Here is a 19,999-nt window from a genome sequence, read left to right as displayed (position 1 = left end):
TTTTCATCTGCTGATTCACCCCCCAAATGGCTGCAACGGCCGGAGCTGGGCTGATCCAAAGCCAAGAGCTAGGAGCCTCTTCCAGGTCCCCCAAGCCTCTTCCAGATCTCCCACACGGGCACAGGGGCCAAAGCACCCAGGCCACTATCTTAATGCTCTCCCAGGCTACCAACAGGGAGCTGGACCAGAAGCAGAGCAGCCAGGACACAAACCAGTGCCCATATGGGATGCCAGTGCCGCAGGTGGCAGCCCTGCCCACTATGCCACAGCACTGGCCCCTCAAATTTTTTTAAAGATGGCTTTTCAATAATTTTTTTAAAAGATACATTCATTTGCTTTAAAGACAAAGTGAAAGAGAGAGAGAGACAAAGAAAGAGATCTTCTGTTCACTGGTTTACTCCCCAGTTGGCCGCAGTGACTGGGGCCCTCTTCGTTGCTTTCCCAGGCACACTGGCAGGGAATTGTATTTGAAGTGGGGTAGCCAAGACACGAACTAGTCTCACAGGCAGGAGCTTAACCTGCTCTGCCACAATGCCCGCCCCACAAAAATATTTTTGAAATCTTGCTTTTTATCATAGGATTAGCACTAGATTCTTTCTTTCTTCTTTTAAGGCAGAATTAGTGAAAGAGGCAGAAAGAGGGATCTTTCAGCTATTGGTTCACTCCCCAAATGGCCACTCCCTTGGCTGGGCCAGGCTGCAGCCAGCAGCTAGGAGCTTGATCAGATCTCCCACGTAAATGCAGAGGCTCACACTGGGGCCATTTTCCACTGCCTTCCCAGGCATACTAGCAAAGAGCTAGAGCAGAAATGGAGCAGCCAGGATTTGAACCAGTGCCCATATAAGATGCTAGCACTGCAGGCGGCAGCTTAACCCACTGCACCACAGCACTAGCCCCTAGATTCTTTATTAAACATAAGACATGCCTTGTAAAGAGTAACCATATTTTATTTTACAGTTTATGGTGTTTGAGTGCATGTAAAATCTTTTTACCATAATTTATTGAGACTACAGAAACAATTTCTACATTACTTTTTAGCATTTACAGAAAGCCTGTTTTTCCCTTACAGAGTGGAACAGATGTGTATTCAGATTAAAGAAGTTGGAGATCGAGTCAACTACATAAAAAGATCTTTACAGTCATTAGATTCTCAAATTGGACATTTACAAGATCTTTCAGCCCTAACAGTAGATACATTAAAGACACTCACTGCCCAGAAAGCTTCAGAAGCTAGCAAAGTTCATAATGAAATAACACGAGAATTGAGCATTTCCAAACATTTGACTCAAAACCTTATGGATGATGGTCCTGTAAGACCTTCTTTATGGAAAAAGCACAGTGTTGCTAATACACTTAGCTCCTCTCTTCCCCAAGGTGATATTGAAAATAATAATCCTTTTCTTTGTAATATTTTTATGAAAGATGAAAAAGATCCTCAGTATAACATATTTGGTCAAGATTTACCTATAATACCCCAGAAAAAAGAATTCAATTTTCCAGAGGCTGGTTCCTCTTGTGGTGCCTTATTCCCAAGTGCTCTTTCTCCTCCAGAACTACGACAGAGACGACATGGCATAGAAATCTTAAAAATATTTAATAAAAATCAAAAATTAGGCAGTTCATCTAATAGTACACCACATCTATCGTCCCCACCAACCAAATTTTCTATTAGTACACCATCCCAGCCAAGTTGCAAACGCCACTTGGAAAGTGTAACCAAAGATCAAGAAACTATTTGTTCTAAAGCTGCAGAAGGAGATAATACAGAATTTGGTGCATTTGTAGGTAAGTTTAATGAACTGTTATTTGTATTGTCAATATTGCTTACTTTTTACCTTAGAACTAAAGTTATCACCTAAGGAAAAAAATGGTTTTTAGATAATTAATAAAAGCAAGTACTATGTGACAGGTATACTGTTCTTTCATAAGAGTATAGTTCTAAATAACTTAAAAGGAATTGGTAGTGGGGAAAATAGGTTTATTTGGGTTGTAAAAGTTACAAAGTCATATGCCTCTTTGGTATTATTTACTATACTAACAATTGTATGTGGAAAACTTATGTGGACTTTTATCTTTGTAATTTAAGTATCTTCAGTTGAATTTGATCATCTCTGTTGAAAAAACCTAAGTGCTTAGTGATTGTTAAATCCCTGGGGAACAATAGAAAGGTACAGGGGAAATTAGGAACAAGTAGACAAGGACAGTACTCTATAAATAAGGGAGATCATATAATTTTTTATGCAATTCAGGACAATTGCTACTGATAATTATATTATTAGGAAAACAATTATTTACTTGCCTAATAAATAGAGAATAGAAGCCAGGTATCTCCTTGGGAACTAAGTACAGTCATGTGTCCTTGATGGGGGTGTGTTCTGAGAGTTCTGAAAAAATGCATCATTAGGAGATTTTGTTATTTCGGCAGTTATAGAGTATCATCTTTGAGCATACTTAAATAAACCTAGATGGTATAGGTCAATCATTTGACATGGCATCTTGATGAAATGTATGAGGCTGCTACTAGTATAACATAGCTGTATTGTTTTATGGTCATTTTTTCAGTAAGTAGGAGTACACTGTGAAGTAACAATAGAAGCTGTGGTATAGTAAATATATAAGCTAGTAACATTCATATATTGTCATTATCAAGTCTTCAGTGCATCATTGAGTAGGTTTCTCTTTTTTATGATTTATTTATTTGAAAGGCAGAGTTACACAGAGAGAGAGAGGCAGAGAGAGGAAGAGAGATCTTCCATCTGTTAGTTCACTCCCTAGATGGCCACAATGGCCAGATCTGGGCCAGTCCGAAGGCAGGAGCCAGAAGCCTCTTTCAGGTCTTCCATGTGGGTGCAGAGGCCCAAGGATTTGAGCTGTCTTTCACTGCTTTCCCAGGTACATTAGCAGGGAGCTGGCTCGGAAGTGGAACAGCTGGGACTCAAGCCTATGCCGCAGGCTGTGGCTTTACCCCGACAGACCACAGCGCCAACCCCTTGAGTAGGTTTCTTTGTACCAATATCACCACCAACATGTGAGTTGTATGGTAACACTAGGCAATAGGGACTTTTTGAGCTTGTGAGACCACTGACTTATAGTCCATCATTGACAGAAACATTATACAGCGCATAACTGTATTTATATATCCAGATGGTATGCCATGTAGAAGGAATAAGTGAAGAGGAAACATTTCACAGAGCTAGCTAAATCTTCTATTTTGAAGGATATAATGTTGTCTCCTGATAGATTATTACAGATTAAAGTATTTTTATTTATCTGAAAGGCAGAAATGGGGGGACGGGCATCTTCTATCTGCTGGTTTACTCCCCAGATGGCCACAATGGCAGGGGCTAGGCCATTCTGAAGCCAGGAGCCAAGAGCTACTTCCGGGCCTCCCACCTGGGTGCAGGGGCATATGTTCTTGGGCCTTCTTCCACTAATTTCCCAGGTGCATTAGCAGGGAGCAGGATGGGAAGTAGAGTAGCTGGGACTCAACCGGTGCCCATATGGGCTGCTAGCACTGCAGGCAAGGTTTAACCTTCTATGCCACAGCACCGGCCTGAGATAAAAGTATTTTAACAAAAAATTCTTAGGAAATGTTGTGATTGTTTCTGAAGGTTAGCAGATGTTTAGAATTATGGATGAGGTCCTTGGCCTCCTCAGATTTGAATTTTTCCATCAGTGGTTTCTTAATCTTTAACACTTTGTGCCTTTTATAAAACAAGCAAAAATACTGTTCTGAGAATATATTAATGAGCCTATGTAAAATGTTTTAGGATGCCATTGTCTTGATGTGATATTAAACGGAAGAAATCTTCGCTAATGTCTTGACAAATATTTTCAATATTATTCATCAAAAGAGCTAAAGGAGACTGAAAAGCAATTGAAACTTTAAAAACAGATCACTTGTTTTTATAGGTGTCTGGTGTTTTCATTATTTTTCAGGTTTAGGAATATCCAAAATTTTTTATTACAACCTTTTATTTTTCAGGACACAGAGATAGTATGGATTTGCAGAGGTTTAAAGAAACATCAAACAAGATAAAAGAATTACTATCTGTAAGTATATCTTACTATAACAAGACAGTTCAACTTTATTTCACTAATTTGATGTTTATTTCAAAATAGAATTAAACATTTTTTCAGTAGAAATATAGCTTCAGCAGAGACCCTCATCAACATAATCAGATTTGACACTATACCTACTTTGAAAAAAACAGAAGAAACCTGAAATAATGTACAAATAGCTTGCATTTTAAAGTTAACTAAAATATGAAAATGTAACCCATTCAACATTTCTTTTTAAAATGCTTATCCCTTTATGCTTTCTATTAACTAAATAGTTCAATTCTTTTCCTAGGCCCAAAAGCTTATTAGAATATGATTCTGTTGTCTAGCAATAAAAAGTTGTATATAATATACAAGTACAAGACATTGAAAAAATGTTTGGTAAATTTTTTTTTAAGATTTATTTATTTATTTGAAAGACAGGGAAATATACAGAGAAGGAGAGAAAGAGAGAGATCTTCCATGCACTGATTCACTCCCCAAATGGCCACAAAGGCTGGAGCTGGGCTTATCTGAAACCAGGAGCAACTTCTGAGTTGGGAGCATGTGGGTACAGGGCCATCTTCCACTGCTTTCCAAGGAGCATTAGCAGGGAGTTGGTTCAGAAGTGAACAGTGAGAGACTCGAACCAGCGCCCATATGGGATGCCGGCATCCCAGGTGGAGATTTAACCTTCTATGCCATAGTGCCAGCCACATTATATAAGTGTGTGTGTGTGTGTGTGTGTGTGTGTGTGTTTTTAAGATTTTATTTATTTGAAAGACAGAGTTACAGACAGAGGTAGGGACAGAGAGAGAGGTCCTCCATCCACTGGTTCACTGCCCAGATGGCTGCAACAGCCGGAGCTGCACCGATCCAAATCCAGGAGCCAGGAGCTTCTTCCAGGTCTACCACGTGGGTGCAGGGGCACAGGGACTTGGGCCATCTTCTACTGCTTCCCCAGGCTATAGCAGAGAGCTGGATTGGAAGAGGAGCAGCTGGGACTAGAATCAGCATGTGGGATGCCCGCACTTCAGGCCAGGGGGTTAACCTGCTGCACCACAGCACCGGCCCCACATTATATAAGTTTTAAAAAATGGCAAGAATGTCGGTTTCCTGCCTAAAAATTACTTTTATTTTCTAGCTTGCTTTCATGAATATCTGTAACTATTCAGTACCTTCCAGGTAATAATGTAGATAATTAAGATCATTAAAATAATTAAAACCTAGGAAAGGATTAAGCTTCTCTATGCCTTAGAGAGCTTATATTGTAGGAATCAATGACAAAATGAAAACAATTTTTCCTAAAGCTAAAGCAAAGAAAATGATAATGACATGAGTTTCTATGAACAATTGATTTTCATGTGATCTAAAGTTAATTATATAATTGCTATTGGGCCATTTTGTATATTATCTTACATATAACAATGCACTCATGCATTTTGATGACATTTGCATTATTATTTATTTTTTATTTATTATATTTGAAAGGCAGAGTTATAAGGAGACAGTGGGTCCCAGTGTTAATTATTGCAATAAACTAGTACTTAAATTAATTTAAATCTAAAGATACACTTTCTGACTTCAGTGTTCCAAGCGTTTTTGCCTTTTTTTTTTTTTTTTTTTTTTAAGATTTTACTTATTTATTGGAAAGGTAGAGTTACAAAGAGAGAGAGAGGGAAAGAGAGAAATCTTCCATCTGCTGGTTCACTCCCCCAAATGGCTGCAATGGCCAGGGCTGTGTGAGGCCAAAGCCAGAAGCCAGAGCTTCTTCCAGGTCTCCCACGTGTGTTCAGGGGCCCAAGCCCTTGGGCCACCTTCAGCTGCTTTCCCAAGCACATTAGCAGGAAGCTGGACTGGAAGTGGAGCACCTGGGTCTCAGACTGGTACCCGTATGGGATGCAGGCTTCACAGGCCACAGGTTTACCTACCTGTGTGCTACGCCACAGCACTGGCACCAGCATTTCTATTTTCTAGTAGTCCGTGTTCTGATTAAAGTATTGCATTGAATTGATTAATTTAGTGGCTGTTAGCTAGATGTTGTTACTTAGAATTTATTTGATGATTATTTGGAAATTGAGATGTGATAATTACATGGAGCTTTTTTTTTTCATGTTTGCCTTTAAGTTTAAAGTAGTTGTATGATTTTTACTTCAAATAGGAACAGCAGAATGATGTAAGAAACATGATTATGGAGTATTCAGAGATGCCTAAACATCAGGTAAAGTCTCTTTAATATATATGGGAGTCAGAAAGCTTAAAATGTACATGTCCATTAGTTGGAGAAGTATGTGTAAGTTCAGTGAACCTATCATAACACTGTCATTTGCACGGTTTTTTAATCACTTTAATTCTGTGGCCTACTTCTAAAGATCTGAATTTTCGATTATGTTTAATGATTTGGAAAGACAGATATAAATACATAAGTTGACTGCATTTAATTTTCCCTGGCTGACAATTGATGATGAAAAGAGAAAGAAATACGAAAAAGTGATAAGAAGTAAGAAAAACAAGTTCCTCTCAACTGGAGTTGATTTTGTGATTATTGTGATGTGACACATGCTATTCTATGTAGGGTTTTTCTTCAACAGGTTTTAACTGATATAGATTTTATAAGTATATAGTGATATGTGTATCTTCATTAAAGTTACTCATAATCTGGAGATACTTTATAAATTTTCTTAACATTTTTTCCTGTATGTAAATTATTGTATCACTGCATTCTAGTGGCATCTTTTGGCTGTTGCAAAGCATTTGATGTACATTGTAAAGTTTAGGGTGAAGCTGCATTTTTTAATGGGACAGGATAAAGCATCACTATTTCTCCTTTTAATGGTAAAAGAGAATTGTGTTGCAAATTTTAAGTAGATCAATTTCTGATGAAAGCAAGAAGTATAAATTTCTCTGAGTTAGCAGAAAGGTGGTGACTATGTTTTGAATTAAACAGTTTGAGTAATTTACTTAGAGGAAATAAACTGAGAATATCTATGGGCTCCATTTTATGATGGTTGGATATCTTGAGTTCTTGACCATGTATGGGTTATAAACCCCTTTAAAAATCTAATAAACCTTCCTAGAAAAATGTCCACATAAAAATTGTTAGTTTTTCAAATACTTCAAAGTCCACATCTTAGTCACAGGTTAGAATTCTTGTGTTATTATATCAAAGAGTATATAAAGGAAAGTGTTTGAAATAAGGCAAGCAAAAAATAACTAAAACTGGTTCCAGGAGGAAAATCTAAAATCAGATATGAAAATAAAATCTACTTTGTAACTACCAGATAAAGGACTCTAGCTTGGCTATATAAACCAGCTACATGTTAAAAGCATGGAGCCAGACCAGTGCTGTGGCACAGCAGGTTAAGTCATGGCCTGCAGTGCCGGCATCCCATATGGGCATTGGTCTGAGTCCTGGCTGCTCCTAGCGTATGATTCAGCTCCCAGCCAACGTGCCCATGAAGGCAATGGAAGATGGCCCAAGTCCGTGAGCCCTGGGCTCCTGGCTTCAGCCTAGCACAGGCTTGGCTGTTGCAGCCATTTGGGGAGTGAACCAGCGGATGAAAGATGTCTCTCTGTCTCTCCTTTTTGTTTTTTTTTTTTCCAAGATTTATTTTCATTTATTCGAAAGGCAGAGTTACAGAGAGTCAAAGACAGAGAGAGGTTTTCATCTGCTGGTTCACTCACTAGATGGCTGCAACGGCCGGAGCTGTGCCGATCCGAAGCTAAGAGCTTCTTCCAGATCTCCCATGTACATTGTAAAGTTGGGCAAGGGCCCAAGGACTTGGGTCATCTTCTGCTTTCCCAGGCCATAGCAGAGAGCTGGATTGGAAGTGGAGCGGTTGGGATTCGAACTGGCACCCATATGGGATAGCAGTATTGCAGGTGGCAGCTTTATCTGCTGTGCTACATGCCAGCCCCTCTCTGTCTCTCCTTCTCTGTATCTCTCTTCAACTCTGCCTTTCAAATAAATAAATTTTTAAAATGAGCTTGGAGCATCGAAACCAGAAAGTATATCTTTAGATTTAAATTAAATTAATGAAAGTACCAGTTTATTACAGGAATAACCTTGTGAGACCCATTGTTTCTGAGAGGTGGCAGAGGTTTAGAAATAGTTTAAAGTTGCTTAATAGAATGACTTGGAGATGAGAAAGCAAACCAATGTGTCAGAGTGTCAGATCTTACTAACTTGCTTCATGCAAGTCATTAGTTCATCTAGAAAAATAAGCAGGTAAAAAGAAAATGAGTTAGCTGTTAGATACTAAAACAATATGTAGCCAGAAAATTGAAACATGAATATTTAGCAAGACATTTTGGCTGACCTAGAAATATCACTCTGATAAGAAGTGAAGAAGGAATATTGGGTAAGAAATGTATATGGAAGGGAATGCTTTGCCAGTAAATACAAACTGGACAATTGGATAGAAATTTAGAAAAGTCTGTTTATGTTTTCATTATTTCATAAGTGTGAGTGAATTCAAAAGTTAATGTAAAAATTGAAATCAGGAAAAACAACTTAAGAAAATGGAAGCGATTAAAGCCAATAGAGCTTTCCTTTTTTTTTTTTTTTTTTTTTTTGAGACATTTATTTATTTTGAAAGAGTTACAGAGAAAGAGGGAGAGACAAAGAGAGATCTTCCATCTGCTGGTTTCACTCCCCTGATGGCCAGAACTAGAAGGGCTGGACCAGGCTGGAGCCAGGAGCCAGGAGCTTCTTCCTGTTCTCCTCCATGTGGATGGCAGGGTCCCAAACACTTGGGCCTTCTTCACTGCTTTTCCCAGGCCATTAGCAAGGAGCTGGATCTGAAGTGGACCAGCCAGGTCATGAACCTGTGCCCATAGAGGATGCCGATATTGCAGGTAGCAGCTTCACCCACTGTGCCACACCGCTAGCCCCCAAGTAGAGCTTTCTAAACATGCAAATAATAGAAAATATTGGGAAAAATTATAAAAGGATTTTAAGTACCTAAAAATGTAAAGCATAGGTAAGTCAAAATAAATTTGGAAAAAAAAAAAAGTTCGACAATGATCAGATAGATAAATTTGTTTCGTAAATATCTCATAGAAATCATTAAGAAAACCGCCAGGGCCTCCAAAAATGAAATATTTTCTTCCAAATCAGTACTCTAAAGTGCTAATGTAAGTAAGATTACAGCTTTCTGTTTTTCTTTTTTCTGTTGGTGAATTGGTAATGGATTTATTTTTTCTACTGTTCCCTTATAGTTACCCAAATATTTGTCATTTTATATTGTTATGAAAAAGGAATAATTCAAATAGATTTATAAACAATAAGCAAGGAGGGTGTTTTGTTGCAGTTTTTGAGGTTGACTTTGAAGAAAATAACCATAGACTGTATTATTCCCTTTGGTGTCCATGTAAAATAAAGTATATGGAGCTAAACAGATCAATGGATTCTTAGAACAGTGGCCTGCAATTCACTTTAATTATTCTAAAATTATGTGTATGTTCAATATATGCAGAATGATAATCCTTCTGAAAATACTTTGAAACATGTGAGTTCTTTTGCTGGATTTACTGAGTGTCAGAAAACTTTCAGTTCTCTTCATTTGGAACAAGGTGAGTGTTTTGACTATATGAATTTTATTAGCAAATATACCTATTTAAGTTTTAAGTTAAGGACCTGAGTGTGTGTATGTGTGTATAAAAATATATAAAATATACCTATTAAGTTTTTTTATTGTATCTTTGTTAATGATCCAAAGTGAGAGGATAAAGATTCTGGTCCATCAGTATTACTGTAACTGTGAATAATCCTAACATTCTAATATTTTTTATAAAACTGTCTATTCCATAAATGTGAAGTATAAAGACTTGCTTATTACAAATCTGATATTATCTTTGATGTGTCTTAATCATTTTAAAAAGAACTAATATTATTTGTACATTCATTGTTAAGATATATACCCTTTAGGAACTCTCATTCTGTAATTCTGCGTGTAACCATTTTTTATCTATCTTTAGATTTTCATGTTTATGCAATAATATGTGATAATTCAGTCTTTTTTAACTTTGATCTTTTACTACAGAAGACAGTATACCATATATACTGTTTTACTTAATATATTGTGTTGCTTCCATATCATGCTTTTTTAAATGAGTTCAAATTACCTATGTAATTTAAATGTTGAGAATACTGTTAAGAGAAACAGTATTACCATGTCCCTCTCACCATGCACTGAATTCAGCAGTATATGTCCTGACCAAGTTGGCTATTCTCCAGGAATGCAAGTTGGTTTAATGTTCAAAAATATAATTACTATGATGCATGATAAAAGCAGATTAAAGGAGGAAAATTGTAAGGTCATTTCAGTAGTTACAGAAAAGGGATTTGATAAAATTCAATAGTCATTCACAATTAAAATTCTTAGTAAAATAAGAATGAAATGGCATCCCTCTATTGATAAGGGGTGTCTACGAAGAGTTATCACAGACATAGTAAAATATTCAAAGTCCATGATGGGGAACAAGACAAGGATTCTGGCTATTACTTTTTCTCTTTTACATTTTAAATCGGAGCAATTAACATTTACCCTTTTTTTGAAGTAGGTTTGGACTAAACAAAATATGACAGTGTGTTATCTTAAATCACAGACTATACATTGTAACATTCTTGATAATAACAAGAGATTGGCGAATTGGACCAGATGTTCACCAGTAGGAATTTGTTTAAATTTATTATTATATGCCCATAATATGAAACTAAAGGTAGCATCATAAAATAATAAAGTTTATTCTGCTTCCATGGAAAATCTCCAAGCTTAAACTTAAACCAACAACAAAAAAATTTAAAAATACATATTATGCTACTATTTATATAAAAAGAGGTGTGAAAGGCAGGGGTACACATACAAACATAAAACACTCATACATACTACCCCTGAAAAAATGCATAAGAAATTAATCACTTTGATTGCCCCTAACAAGGGTGATTTGAAGACAGGTGAAAGAAAGATGTTTTATTTACTTATTCTTCTTCGTTTCTTATTTCCTTTTTACAATAAATAAAGTGAATAGTTTATTCAGCTCATAGGCTACATATAGCTCTCGGTGATCAGCAGTGTTGGGGAGATTATAAGCTATTTTATGCAGGTTATACGGTACCCAGAAATACTTTGTGTTTGGTCAATTGATATTAATTGTGACTTTTTAAAAATTTTCTTAGTGGAAATCAATAGCCGAAGGCCATCTGCAGAAGATACTCATGAAGTAGATTCCAAAGCAGCTTTACTACCGGTTTGTACATTTGAATTAAACTGATGCGTGTTATTAAATGCATGTTTAGTAAAGTTCTATAATTGGTAATATTTTATTGGAGGTTGCATCAAGCTTTCAAAAAATTTTACTTTAGAAAACTTATATCAGGGGTAGATGTTGGCACATGGTTAAGTTACTGCTTCAGTTGCCCACATCACATACTGTAGTGCCTGGTTCAGGTCCCAGGTATTTGGTTTCTAATCCACTTCCTTGGGAGGCAGCAGATGATGGCTCAAGTACTTGAGCCCCTGCCACCCACATGGGAAACCTGGATGGATTTCTTGGCTCCTGGCTTTGGCCTGGCCCAGTGCTGGCTGTAATGGGCATTTGTGGAGTGAATCAGTGGCTGGAAGATCTCTCTGTTTCTCTGCATTTCAAATAAAGATTTTTTGAAAAGATAAGAGGGGCTAGCGCCGGAGCGCAGTAGGTTAATCCGCCTGCGGTGCCCGCATCCCTTATGGGCACCGGTTCTAGTCCCGGCTGCTCCTCTTCCAATCTGGCTCTCTGCTGTAGCCTGGGAAAGTAGTGGAAGATGGCGCACGTCCTTGGGCCCCTGCACCAGCATGGGAGAGCGAGAAGAAGCACCTGGCTCCTGGCTTCGGATTGGCACAGCTCAGGCCATTGCAGCCATCTGGGGAGTGAACCAACGGAAGGAAGACCTGTCTCTCCCTCTCACTGTCTGTAACTCTGCCTCCCAAATAAATAAATAAAATCTTAGAAAAAAAAAAAAAGATAAGAAAACATAACATCAGTGCTTGGTAGCAGTTACAGGAAAGTTTCTTCCTGCTGTGAATAGTCAGATTATGTAGAAGACAAAAAGGCAAGGATCTGTTTTTTGTTTTAATTGAACTTGAGTATATGAACTCATTCCTTGCCAGCTGAGATAATAGGGAACTTCAAAAAGTTGATGGAAATGCATTTTATCTTTCAATTCCATTTTTCCAAGAACTTTTAAAAAACCTCCTCTTTTTGATTTTGCAAGTTTCCTTGAAAAGCAGACTCTGGCAGCAAAGATAACTCAGGTGAAAGCAGAAAAATTGTTCCTTTACATTCAAGAATGTAGAAATCGGTGCTCATAATTATGATCAAGAAAATACTGACTTGACATTTAAAATATATATTATGTAAAGAGAAAATGTTAAAGTGTTAAAAATCATGTTATTTAACAATAAAAAATTGTTTCCAAGGGGAGATGAGTTGGTTACCACAGACTTCCATAGTAATAAATCCTTCTGTTTAGAGGGACCCAGTCTTAACCTAAGCAGCACAGTTTTGCAACAAATGAACTTCCTATTGAAGAGACCTCACAGTGCCACATTGAAAGACTCGTGGACATCAACTTACACAAGCAGTATTAGACCTCTGTTAGTAAAATTATTGGTTACAGATTATAAAAATAAGTATGTTTAAATTAATATAAAACATAAAGAAAAAAATATAAAACATGAGGAAAGGAAAAGATAACTATTTTAAAAGACTGGCATATTTATAAAGAATCTAGAAATATATACTCACTGAAAATGAAAGAACAGTGTAAGTAGACATGTCTAAAGAGTTACTCAACTGGACCTGATACAACACAGATGGAAAATATGTTAAAGATAAAAAGACAAGGAAAATATATGTACTTGACCTTGAGAGAGTGGAGAATTTGAAGAGATTATAAATGACTTAGACTTTTCCAAGTTGATGAAATGTGTAAAAACTCATTGGAGAAATGAAACTAAACCAGACCTAGAAACATCATTAGAAACCGGCGGAATAAAAACCATGCGCACTTAAACACAAAAAAGCTATAGTGAAATGTGACAAAATGCCATTTGTGATTATTATTGAATGTTCAACTTGGCATGATTTTAATTTGTTTGTACTTTGATTTTCTTTGAGCAGAGGGCCAAATCATAGTAAGGTGGAGTCTTCAAAAAGTTCACGGAAAAATTCCTGTTATAAAGAAATCATGCATGAATTTCAAGAAAAGTTTTGCACAAGAATGACCTAATTTTTTAAAGTGTGTATTTGATGGATAAAGACAGTCATACAGAGAGCAATCTCCCACCCACTGATTGCCCAGATGCCTGCAACAACCAGCTGAGGAAAAAGAGCTGAACATCTTTTTTATTTATTTATTTATTTATCTGTTTATTTTTCATATATATTTTTTTTTTTTGACAGGCAGAGTGGATAGTGAGAGAGAGAGAGACAGAGAGAAAGGTCCTCCTTTTGCCATTGGTTCACCCTCCAATGGCCGCCACAGCTGGCGCGCTGTGGCCGGCGCACCACACTGATCCAAAGCCAGGAGCCAGGTGCTTCCTCCTGGTCTCCCATGGGGTGCAGGGCCCAAGCACTTGGGCCATCCTCCACTGCCTTCCTGGGCCACAGCAGAGAGCTGGCCTGGAAGAGGGGCAACCAGGACAGAATCCGGCATCCCGACCGGGACTAGAACCCGGTGTGCCGGCGCCGCTAGGGGGAGGATTAGCCTATTGAGCCGCGGCGCCGGCCTATTTTTTATATTTTTTAATGTATTTGAAAAACAGAAGGAAAGACAGATCTTCCATTTGGTTGGTTCACTCCCCACATGGAAGACAAGAGCATGAAATTCGATCTGGGTCTTCCATTTGGATCAACCTCTGCATTCTTAAAGCATATTATAGGAAACAAAACAGCATTAAACAGTTACATTTATAATACAGTTTTTTTTGTATTTAAGTTTTTGTTTGTGTTTGTTTTTTGCTGAAGGATTGGTTACAAGATAGACCATCAAAAAGAGAAATATTGTAAGTAAGCCTTTTCTTACTATTAGTCAAAGTATTTATAGTTACTGATGTTTGTCCTTTTTACTGATCACTACATCATCTCTTTAACTTCTCTTCATCTTTGGTTGATAATTATTGTAGTCTCTCCTGTCTTTTTGTATGAGGTTGAGGTAACTTATTATGCATGAATTTAGTTTCATCATTTTATAGTTATCCTATGATTACAATCCTATTGAAATCTTTCTAATAGTGATAAATTATGATTCTATGGTTTAGTCCTATTTTCACCTTGTTCTTGAATAAGTACGAGTGACCTAATTTGAAAATTTAATTTTGTACTTCCTTGACTTCTTTGTCCATCATTCTAATCAGACTTTGCATTTGCTTTTGGCAAATGCATTGATGGTTACATCATTAACATACAATATATGTTAGAAAGCATGGATACAAGTTGTTGATTGAGTAGAGCACATGGATATATACATTTTCTATGTTGGCTTGGGAGAAATTGCAATACTCAGGAGTGAATCTGAATATCAGTTTCTTCAACATTCATTACATAATCATAGCTAAAAATTCATAAAATTAAAAAATTAAATGGTAGCCAAAACTTAAATTGTAACACAGCTATACTATGTTCTTTTGTGTTTCTTTAGACCATCTGAAGAAGGAACATTAAATGGTGAGTCTCTGGGATAGATTAAATGTGGGAAACTGTGAACCATATATGATCTATTATAGCAAATAACAGATTTTCCTAGGTACCTTTTAGATTTCAAATTTGAAAAAGCAAAGATAGTAGCAAGTTCTTTCTTCAAATAATTTTTCTTTAAAGTAATATAGATATTTTAAAAACATATTGCCAAGCCTGTGAATGACATTCTCTTTACTGTCACCCCCTTCTCTTCATCCCTTCTGCTCAGCCTGCTCCTCCTCTAATATTCCCTGTTTGGATGAATGATACTCTTTTAGCCAGCTGTGTGAAACCTGAGAGTTTGACTACCTTGTCTTTATGCTCACAAAGTCCTATTGCATTTACTTGTTAAATATTTCCAGAACCCATCTTCCATTATATATCCCATTGCTGCTTTCAGTTCAGACCATCATTTTTAAAACCTTTTGTTGAAGACCTCTGCCCCTAAAAACACAGTAGGTTAGTTTTGCTTGGTGTTTGTGTATGTGTGTGTGTGTGTGTGCATCATTAAGTATGTACTGCCCTGGATTCTTTAAATTTTTATGACTTTTATGAATATTATATGTATAATGGCAGCTTGTGCATTCTCACTATTGTGTACTGTTTTCTTGTGTGAATATATTGAATTTATCCATTATTCTTACTGTTTGATGGGCATTTTTTCTTCTAAAAGATCTAATCTTGTCATTCCTCCACTTTACATTTTCCCCATTGTCATTCAATGAACTCAAGTATTCTTTCTTAAATAAATAATTTGCATGCATTTCATAAATATAACTTCGGGAGCATAGTAATTCTTCCTACCATACCTGCCCCCCCCCCACATTCCTACCTCTTTCTTCCTCCTCCCTCTCCTATTCCAAGTCTTATTTTTTGCTAAGATCTATTTTCAATTAACTTTGTACACGGAAGGTTAATTCTATTCTAGGTAAAGAGTTCAACACTTTGGGCCGGCGCCATAGCTCACTTGGCTAATCCTCCACCTGAGGCGCCAGCACCCCGGGTTCTTGTTCCAATTGGGGTGCTGGGTACTAGTTCCAGTTGCTCCTCTTCCAGTCCAGCTCTCTACTGTGGCCTGGGAGGGCAGTGGAGGATGGCCTGAGTGTTTGGGTCCCTGCACCTGCATGGGAGACCGGGAGGAAGTACCCGGCTCCTGGCTTCAGATCGGTACAGCGCCAGTCGTAGTGGCCATTAGGGGAGTGAACCAACGGAAGGAAGACCTTTCTCTCTGTTTCTCTCTCACTGTCTATAATGCTCTCTCTGTCTCTATCTCTCACTGTCTAACTCTGCCTGGCCAAAAAAAAATAATAATAATTCAACACTTTGTATGAGAAAGAAAAAAAAAGTGTTCCTTCAACAGTCCAGACAAGGGCTGCTCAAAGCCATTGCATCTTGAAGTTAATTTTGCTCCTTTTTTTTTTTCAGCATTCTTTTTTTTTTTTTTTTTTGAGAAACTTAATTATCTTTAAAGAAGAACCAAGAATGATATATCTTTTGCGAGTACTTAGACATAACTATAACTTATGAGACATAAGAATATCTTCCACTTAATACACTAAAATGAAGTAATTCTTTGAGAACGAGTTTTATTATTAACTCTCATGATATAGCTCTTTAAGGACAGAGGTCCTACCTGGAAAGTTAGAGCACAGTGATTCTTGTTGTTAATTTAACAATTAACACTTTTTCTCTTTAATTTAATTTAATTTTCTCATGCTAATCATTGCAGTCTTTACTTGACAATTAATCATGTTTATAAAGTTAATTGAAAATAGATCTTAGTGAAAAATAAGAGACTAAGAGAGAGAGGAGGAAGACGGGTGGCAGTGTGGTTGAGAGGGCAGGCACGGTGGATAGAACAGAACCATAATGTCCCTAAAGTTGTAATTGTGAAATATATGAATTTTGTAACTGTAAAGCAGGATAGTTCTGCATACATTCCTATGGACTTACTTCTAAGAGTACAGTTTAAAAAGTTGCCATGGGGCCCCAAATCCCCTTAAGCTGGGTAGTAAAAATACCCTTTTAAGTGTTATGGTGACCATTTGGGTAGGATTAAGTGTTAAAGTGATAAAATAAATAGGACTGAGTGTTTGGTAATAGTAATAGAATTGAAAAGGAGTGAATGCTCCAACATGGGAAGCAGTCCATGCAGCAGACTCATAGAATGACAATCATGTTAAGTAGCACTCTGACCTCAGAATCCGCCCTCAAGGCATTCTGGTCTGGGTGAAAAGCCCATGAGAACATTTCAGGTATGGAAAGCCAAGAAACTGTGGCAAAAAGTGTCCTACATAAAGGACTCTGTGGGTGAGACCCCAGTGGAAAGAGCTGGCCATCAAAGAAGGGTGTAGTTTTCTCTGAAGAGAGAGAACTTCCACTTTGCTTATGGCCTTCTCGAAATACAGAAGGAGTATGTGGAGCGTTCTTAGCATGGTATATTAGGCTGTTAACAATTTGATTCCCTATTTCTCTGGCTTCACCTCCTATAGGTATGCTGTATTCTTGCTCATCAATTTATAATTTGCATATTCAAATCATGTACAGAGAATCTCATCTTTTTTTCCCCCCAAGATTTATTTATTTATTTATTTTAAAGGCCTAAATACAGAGATAGAATGAGCGAGAGAGAGGAAGATCTTCCATTTGCTGGTTCGTTCCCCAAATTGCCACAATTTAAGCCAAAGTCAGGAGCCAGGAACTTCATCCGGTTCTCCAAAAAGGCTGCAGGGGCCCAAGTATTTGTGCCATCTTCTTTTACTTTGCCAGGCACATTAACAGGGAGCTGGATCAGAAGTGGAATAGCCAGGACTCAAACCAGCACCGATATGGGATGCTGGCACTGTAGACAGAGGCTTACCTTTCTAAACCATAGTATAGGCCACAGAATCTCTATTGATGACACACACCTGCAGAGTTAGACTATTTTGGAGTGAATGAATTCTGGTTGGATATACATAAGTTCAGAAAGTTTCACAGGTCTGACTAGTGTATATATAAATAGTTCTGTTCATACTACATGTAGTTTCCCAAGTGTAGTATGGACAATCACTCCTTTGCAAATTACTTTTTTCCTCCTAGACAGCCTTTGTAGTTTTTCTTTTTTTATGATTTATTTATTTTATTGAAAGGGAGAATTAGAGAAATAGAGAGAAAGAGACAAATCAGTCTTACATCCACTGGTTCATTTCCCAAATGGCCACAGTGGCTGGGATCATGGCCAGATGGAATTCAGGAGCTCAGAACTCAAACTGCATCTACCACTTGAATGTTAGGAGCCCAAGTACTTGGGCCAACTTCTGCTGCTTTCCCAGACACATTAGTAGGGAGATAGGTCAAAAGTGGAGCAGCTGGTACTTGAACCTGTGCCCATAAGGGATGCTGATGTCACTGTACCATGATGCCATCCCTTTTGATTTATCTTTTTAAAAAATCTATTTGAGAGGACTGGTGCTGTGGTACAGCAGGTTAACGCCCTGGCCTGAAGCACTGGCATCCCATGTGGGTGCTGGTTCGAGACCTGGCTGCTCCACTTATGATCCGGGTCTCTGCTATAGCCTGGGAAGGCAATAGAAGGTGGCCCAAGTCCTTGGGCCCCTGTACCTATGTGAGACCCAGAAGAAGCTCCTGGCGCCAGCTTGGGATCAGCACAGCTGCGGCCATTGCCCATTGCAGCCAACTGGGGAGTGAACCAGCAGATGGAAGATACCCCCCCCCCCCTTTCTGCGTGTAACTTTGACTTTCAAATAAATAAATAAACCTTTAAAAAAATCTATTTGAGTGGCCAGCGCTGTGGCGTAGGAGGTAAAGCTGCCGCCTGCAGTGCTGGCATCCCATATGGGCTTCGGTTGAAGTCCCAGCTGCTCCACTTCCCATCCAGCTCTCTGCTATGGCCTGGGAAAGCAGTAGAAGATGGCCCAAATGCTTGGGCCCCTGCACCCGCATCGGAGACCCAGAAGAAGCTCCTGGTTCCTGGCTTCAGATCGGTGCAGCTCTGGCAGTTGCAGCCAATTGGGGAGTGAGCCAGCGGATGGAAGACCTCTTTCTCTGTCTCTCTGCCTCGCCTCTTTCTGTGTAACTATGACTTTCAAATAAATAAATAAATCTTAAAAAAAAAATCTATTTGAGAGACAGAGCTCACATTGCTAGTTTGCTTCCCAAATGCCCACAATGGCCAGAACTGGTCCTGGAGTCATCACTATGAGCTGTAAACTCAATCCAGGCCTCCCACGTTGGTGGTAGGGACCCAACTACTTGAGCTTGCCCTCTTAGCGAGAAACGGGAACTGAGGTCAGCAGTATTCCAGTATGGGACTCGGGTATCTTAACTGCTGGACCATAATTCCTGTCCTTTGTGAGATCTCTTGACCTGTTCTCAAGCAAGAGGAATCCTTTATAGTCCTTACAATCTGCTTGCATGTGTTCTGTGTATGTTGTCTGTACTTAAATAGTACTAAAACTGTTGACTAACTTCCTTCTGTGAAAGAATAGGATTGCTTTACTTTGTAATATAGAAATTTAGTGCACAGCATATCTGATTTATTCTCCATCTTTTGCTTCTTGCTACATTTATAAGTAAAGTCCTTAAAAATTTTAGAGATGTAAGAGGGCATTTGGGACATCTTTCATATCATAGAAGTTCATCTTCTCATGGCTAACCTGCTGAAATGGTTTTATGGCTGCAGTCCCCAATCCCTAAAGATCAGAACAAAGACATTTTTTCTTTTTGAGGGGGCAGAGTGCAATTTATGGCAAAAGGAAAATGAGAAACATCAATGTGCTTCTTCCCTTCCCTGTATACAGAGACCACTAATCTGACATAATGAATTAGGGTAATACTATAGCATGTTCTGGACATTTTTATTGTGTTTTCTATTTTCATGAGAAGTTCCATAAAGAAAATTGAAGATGATTATATGGGAGTATCTGAGCAAAAAGTAGTGCTACACTTGTAATTTTAAAGTTGTCGTTGTTTATTTGCCATTTTAGGTCTTGCTTCTCCTTTTAAGCCAGTTATGGATACAAATTATTATTACTCAGGTCAGTAATACTAAAAATAAAATGTTATTAGTAATACTACTAATAAAAATATTTTGAATACTTAGAGATTTCATTTTTTCTCTTTCATTTTTATGCAGCTGTGGAAAGAAATAACTTGATGAGGTTATCACAGAGCATTCCATTCACACCTGTACCTCCAAGAGGTAAATCCAAAAAGTAAAGAAATAAAAAAAGGAAAC

The 19,999-nt window shown here is 37.9% G+C and overlaps 1 protein-coding gene across 7 annotated transcripts in view; it reads left to right on the top strand.

Moving 5' to 3' along the window:
- Positions 1–19,999, top strand: part of TRPM7 (transient receptor potential cation channel subfamily M member 7) — a 113,921-nt gene that overhangs the window by 82,788 nt on the left and 11,134 nt on the right. For 3 of the 7 annotated variants that reach the window (XM_070054170.1, XM_070054167.1, XM_070054171.1), the window contains 10 exons: positions 1,070–1,785; positions 2,893–2,994; positions 3,986–4,053; positions 6,203–6,262; positions 9,519–9,615; positions 11,222–11,292; positions 14,050–14,087; positions 14,723–14,748; positions 19,749–19,799; positions 19,898–19,963. In XM_070054170.1, the coding sequence (XP_069910271.1) occupies positions 1,070–1,785; positions 2,893–2,994; positions 3,986–4,053; positions 6,203–6,262; positions 9,519–9,615; positions 11,222–11,292; positions 14,050–14,087; positions 14,723–14,748; positions 19,749–19,799; positions 19,898–19,963 (1,295 nt within the window). The remainder of the gene's footprint in view (positions 1–1,069; positions 1,786–2,892; positions 2,995–3,985; positions 4,054–6,202; positions 6,263–9,518; positions 9,616–11,221; positions 11,293–14,049; positions 14,088–14,722; positions 14,749–19,748; positions 19,800–19,897; positions 19,964–19,999) is intronic. The other 4 variants (XM_070054172.1, XM_017348018.3, XM_070054169.1 and 1 more) reach the window with 3 other exon arrangements.

This window comes from Oryctolagus cuniculus, chromosome 12 (assembly GCF_964237555.1).
Source record: "Oryctolagus cuniculus chromosome 12, mOryCun1.1, whole genome shotgun sequence".
NCBI lineage: Eukaryota > Metazoa > Chordata > Mammalia > Lagomorpha > Leporidae > Oryctolagus > Oryctolagus cuniculus.
The sequence above is the reverse complement of the archived record's forward strand: the minus strand, read 5'-3'. Positions and strand labels throughout refer to the sequence as shown.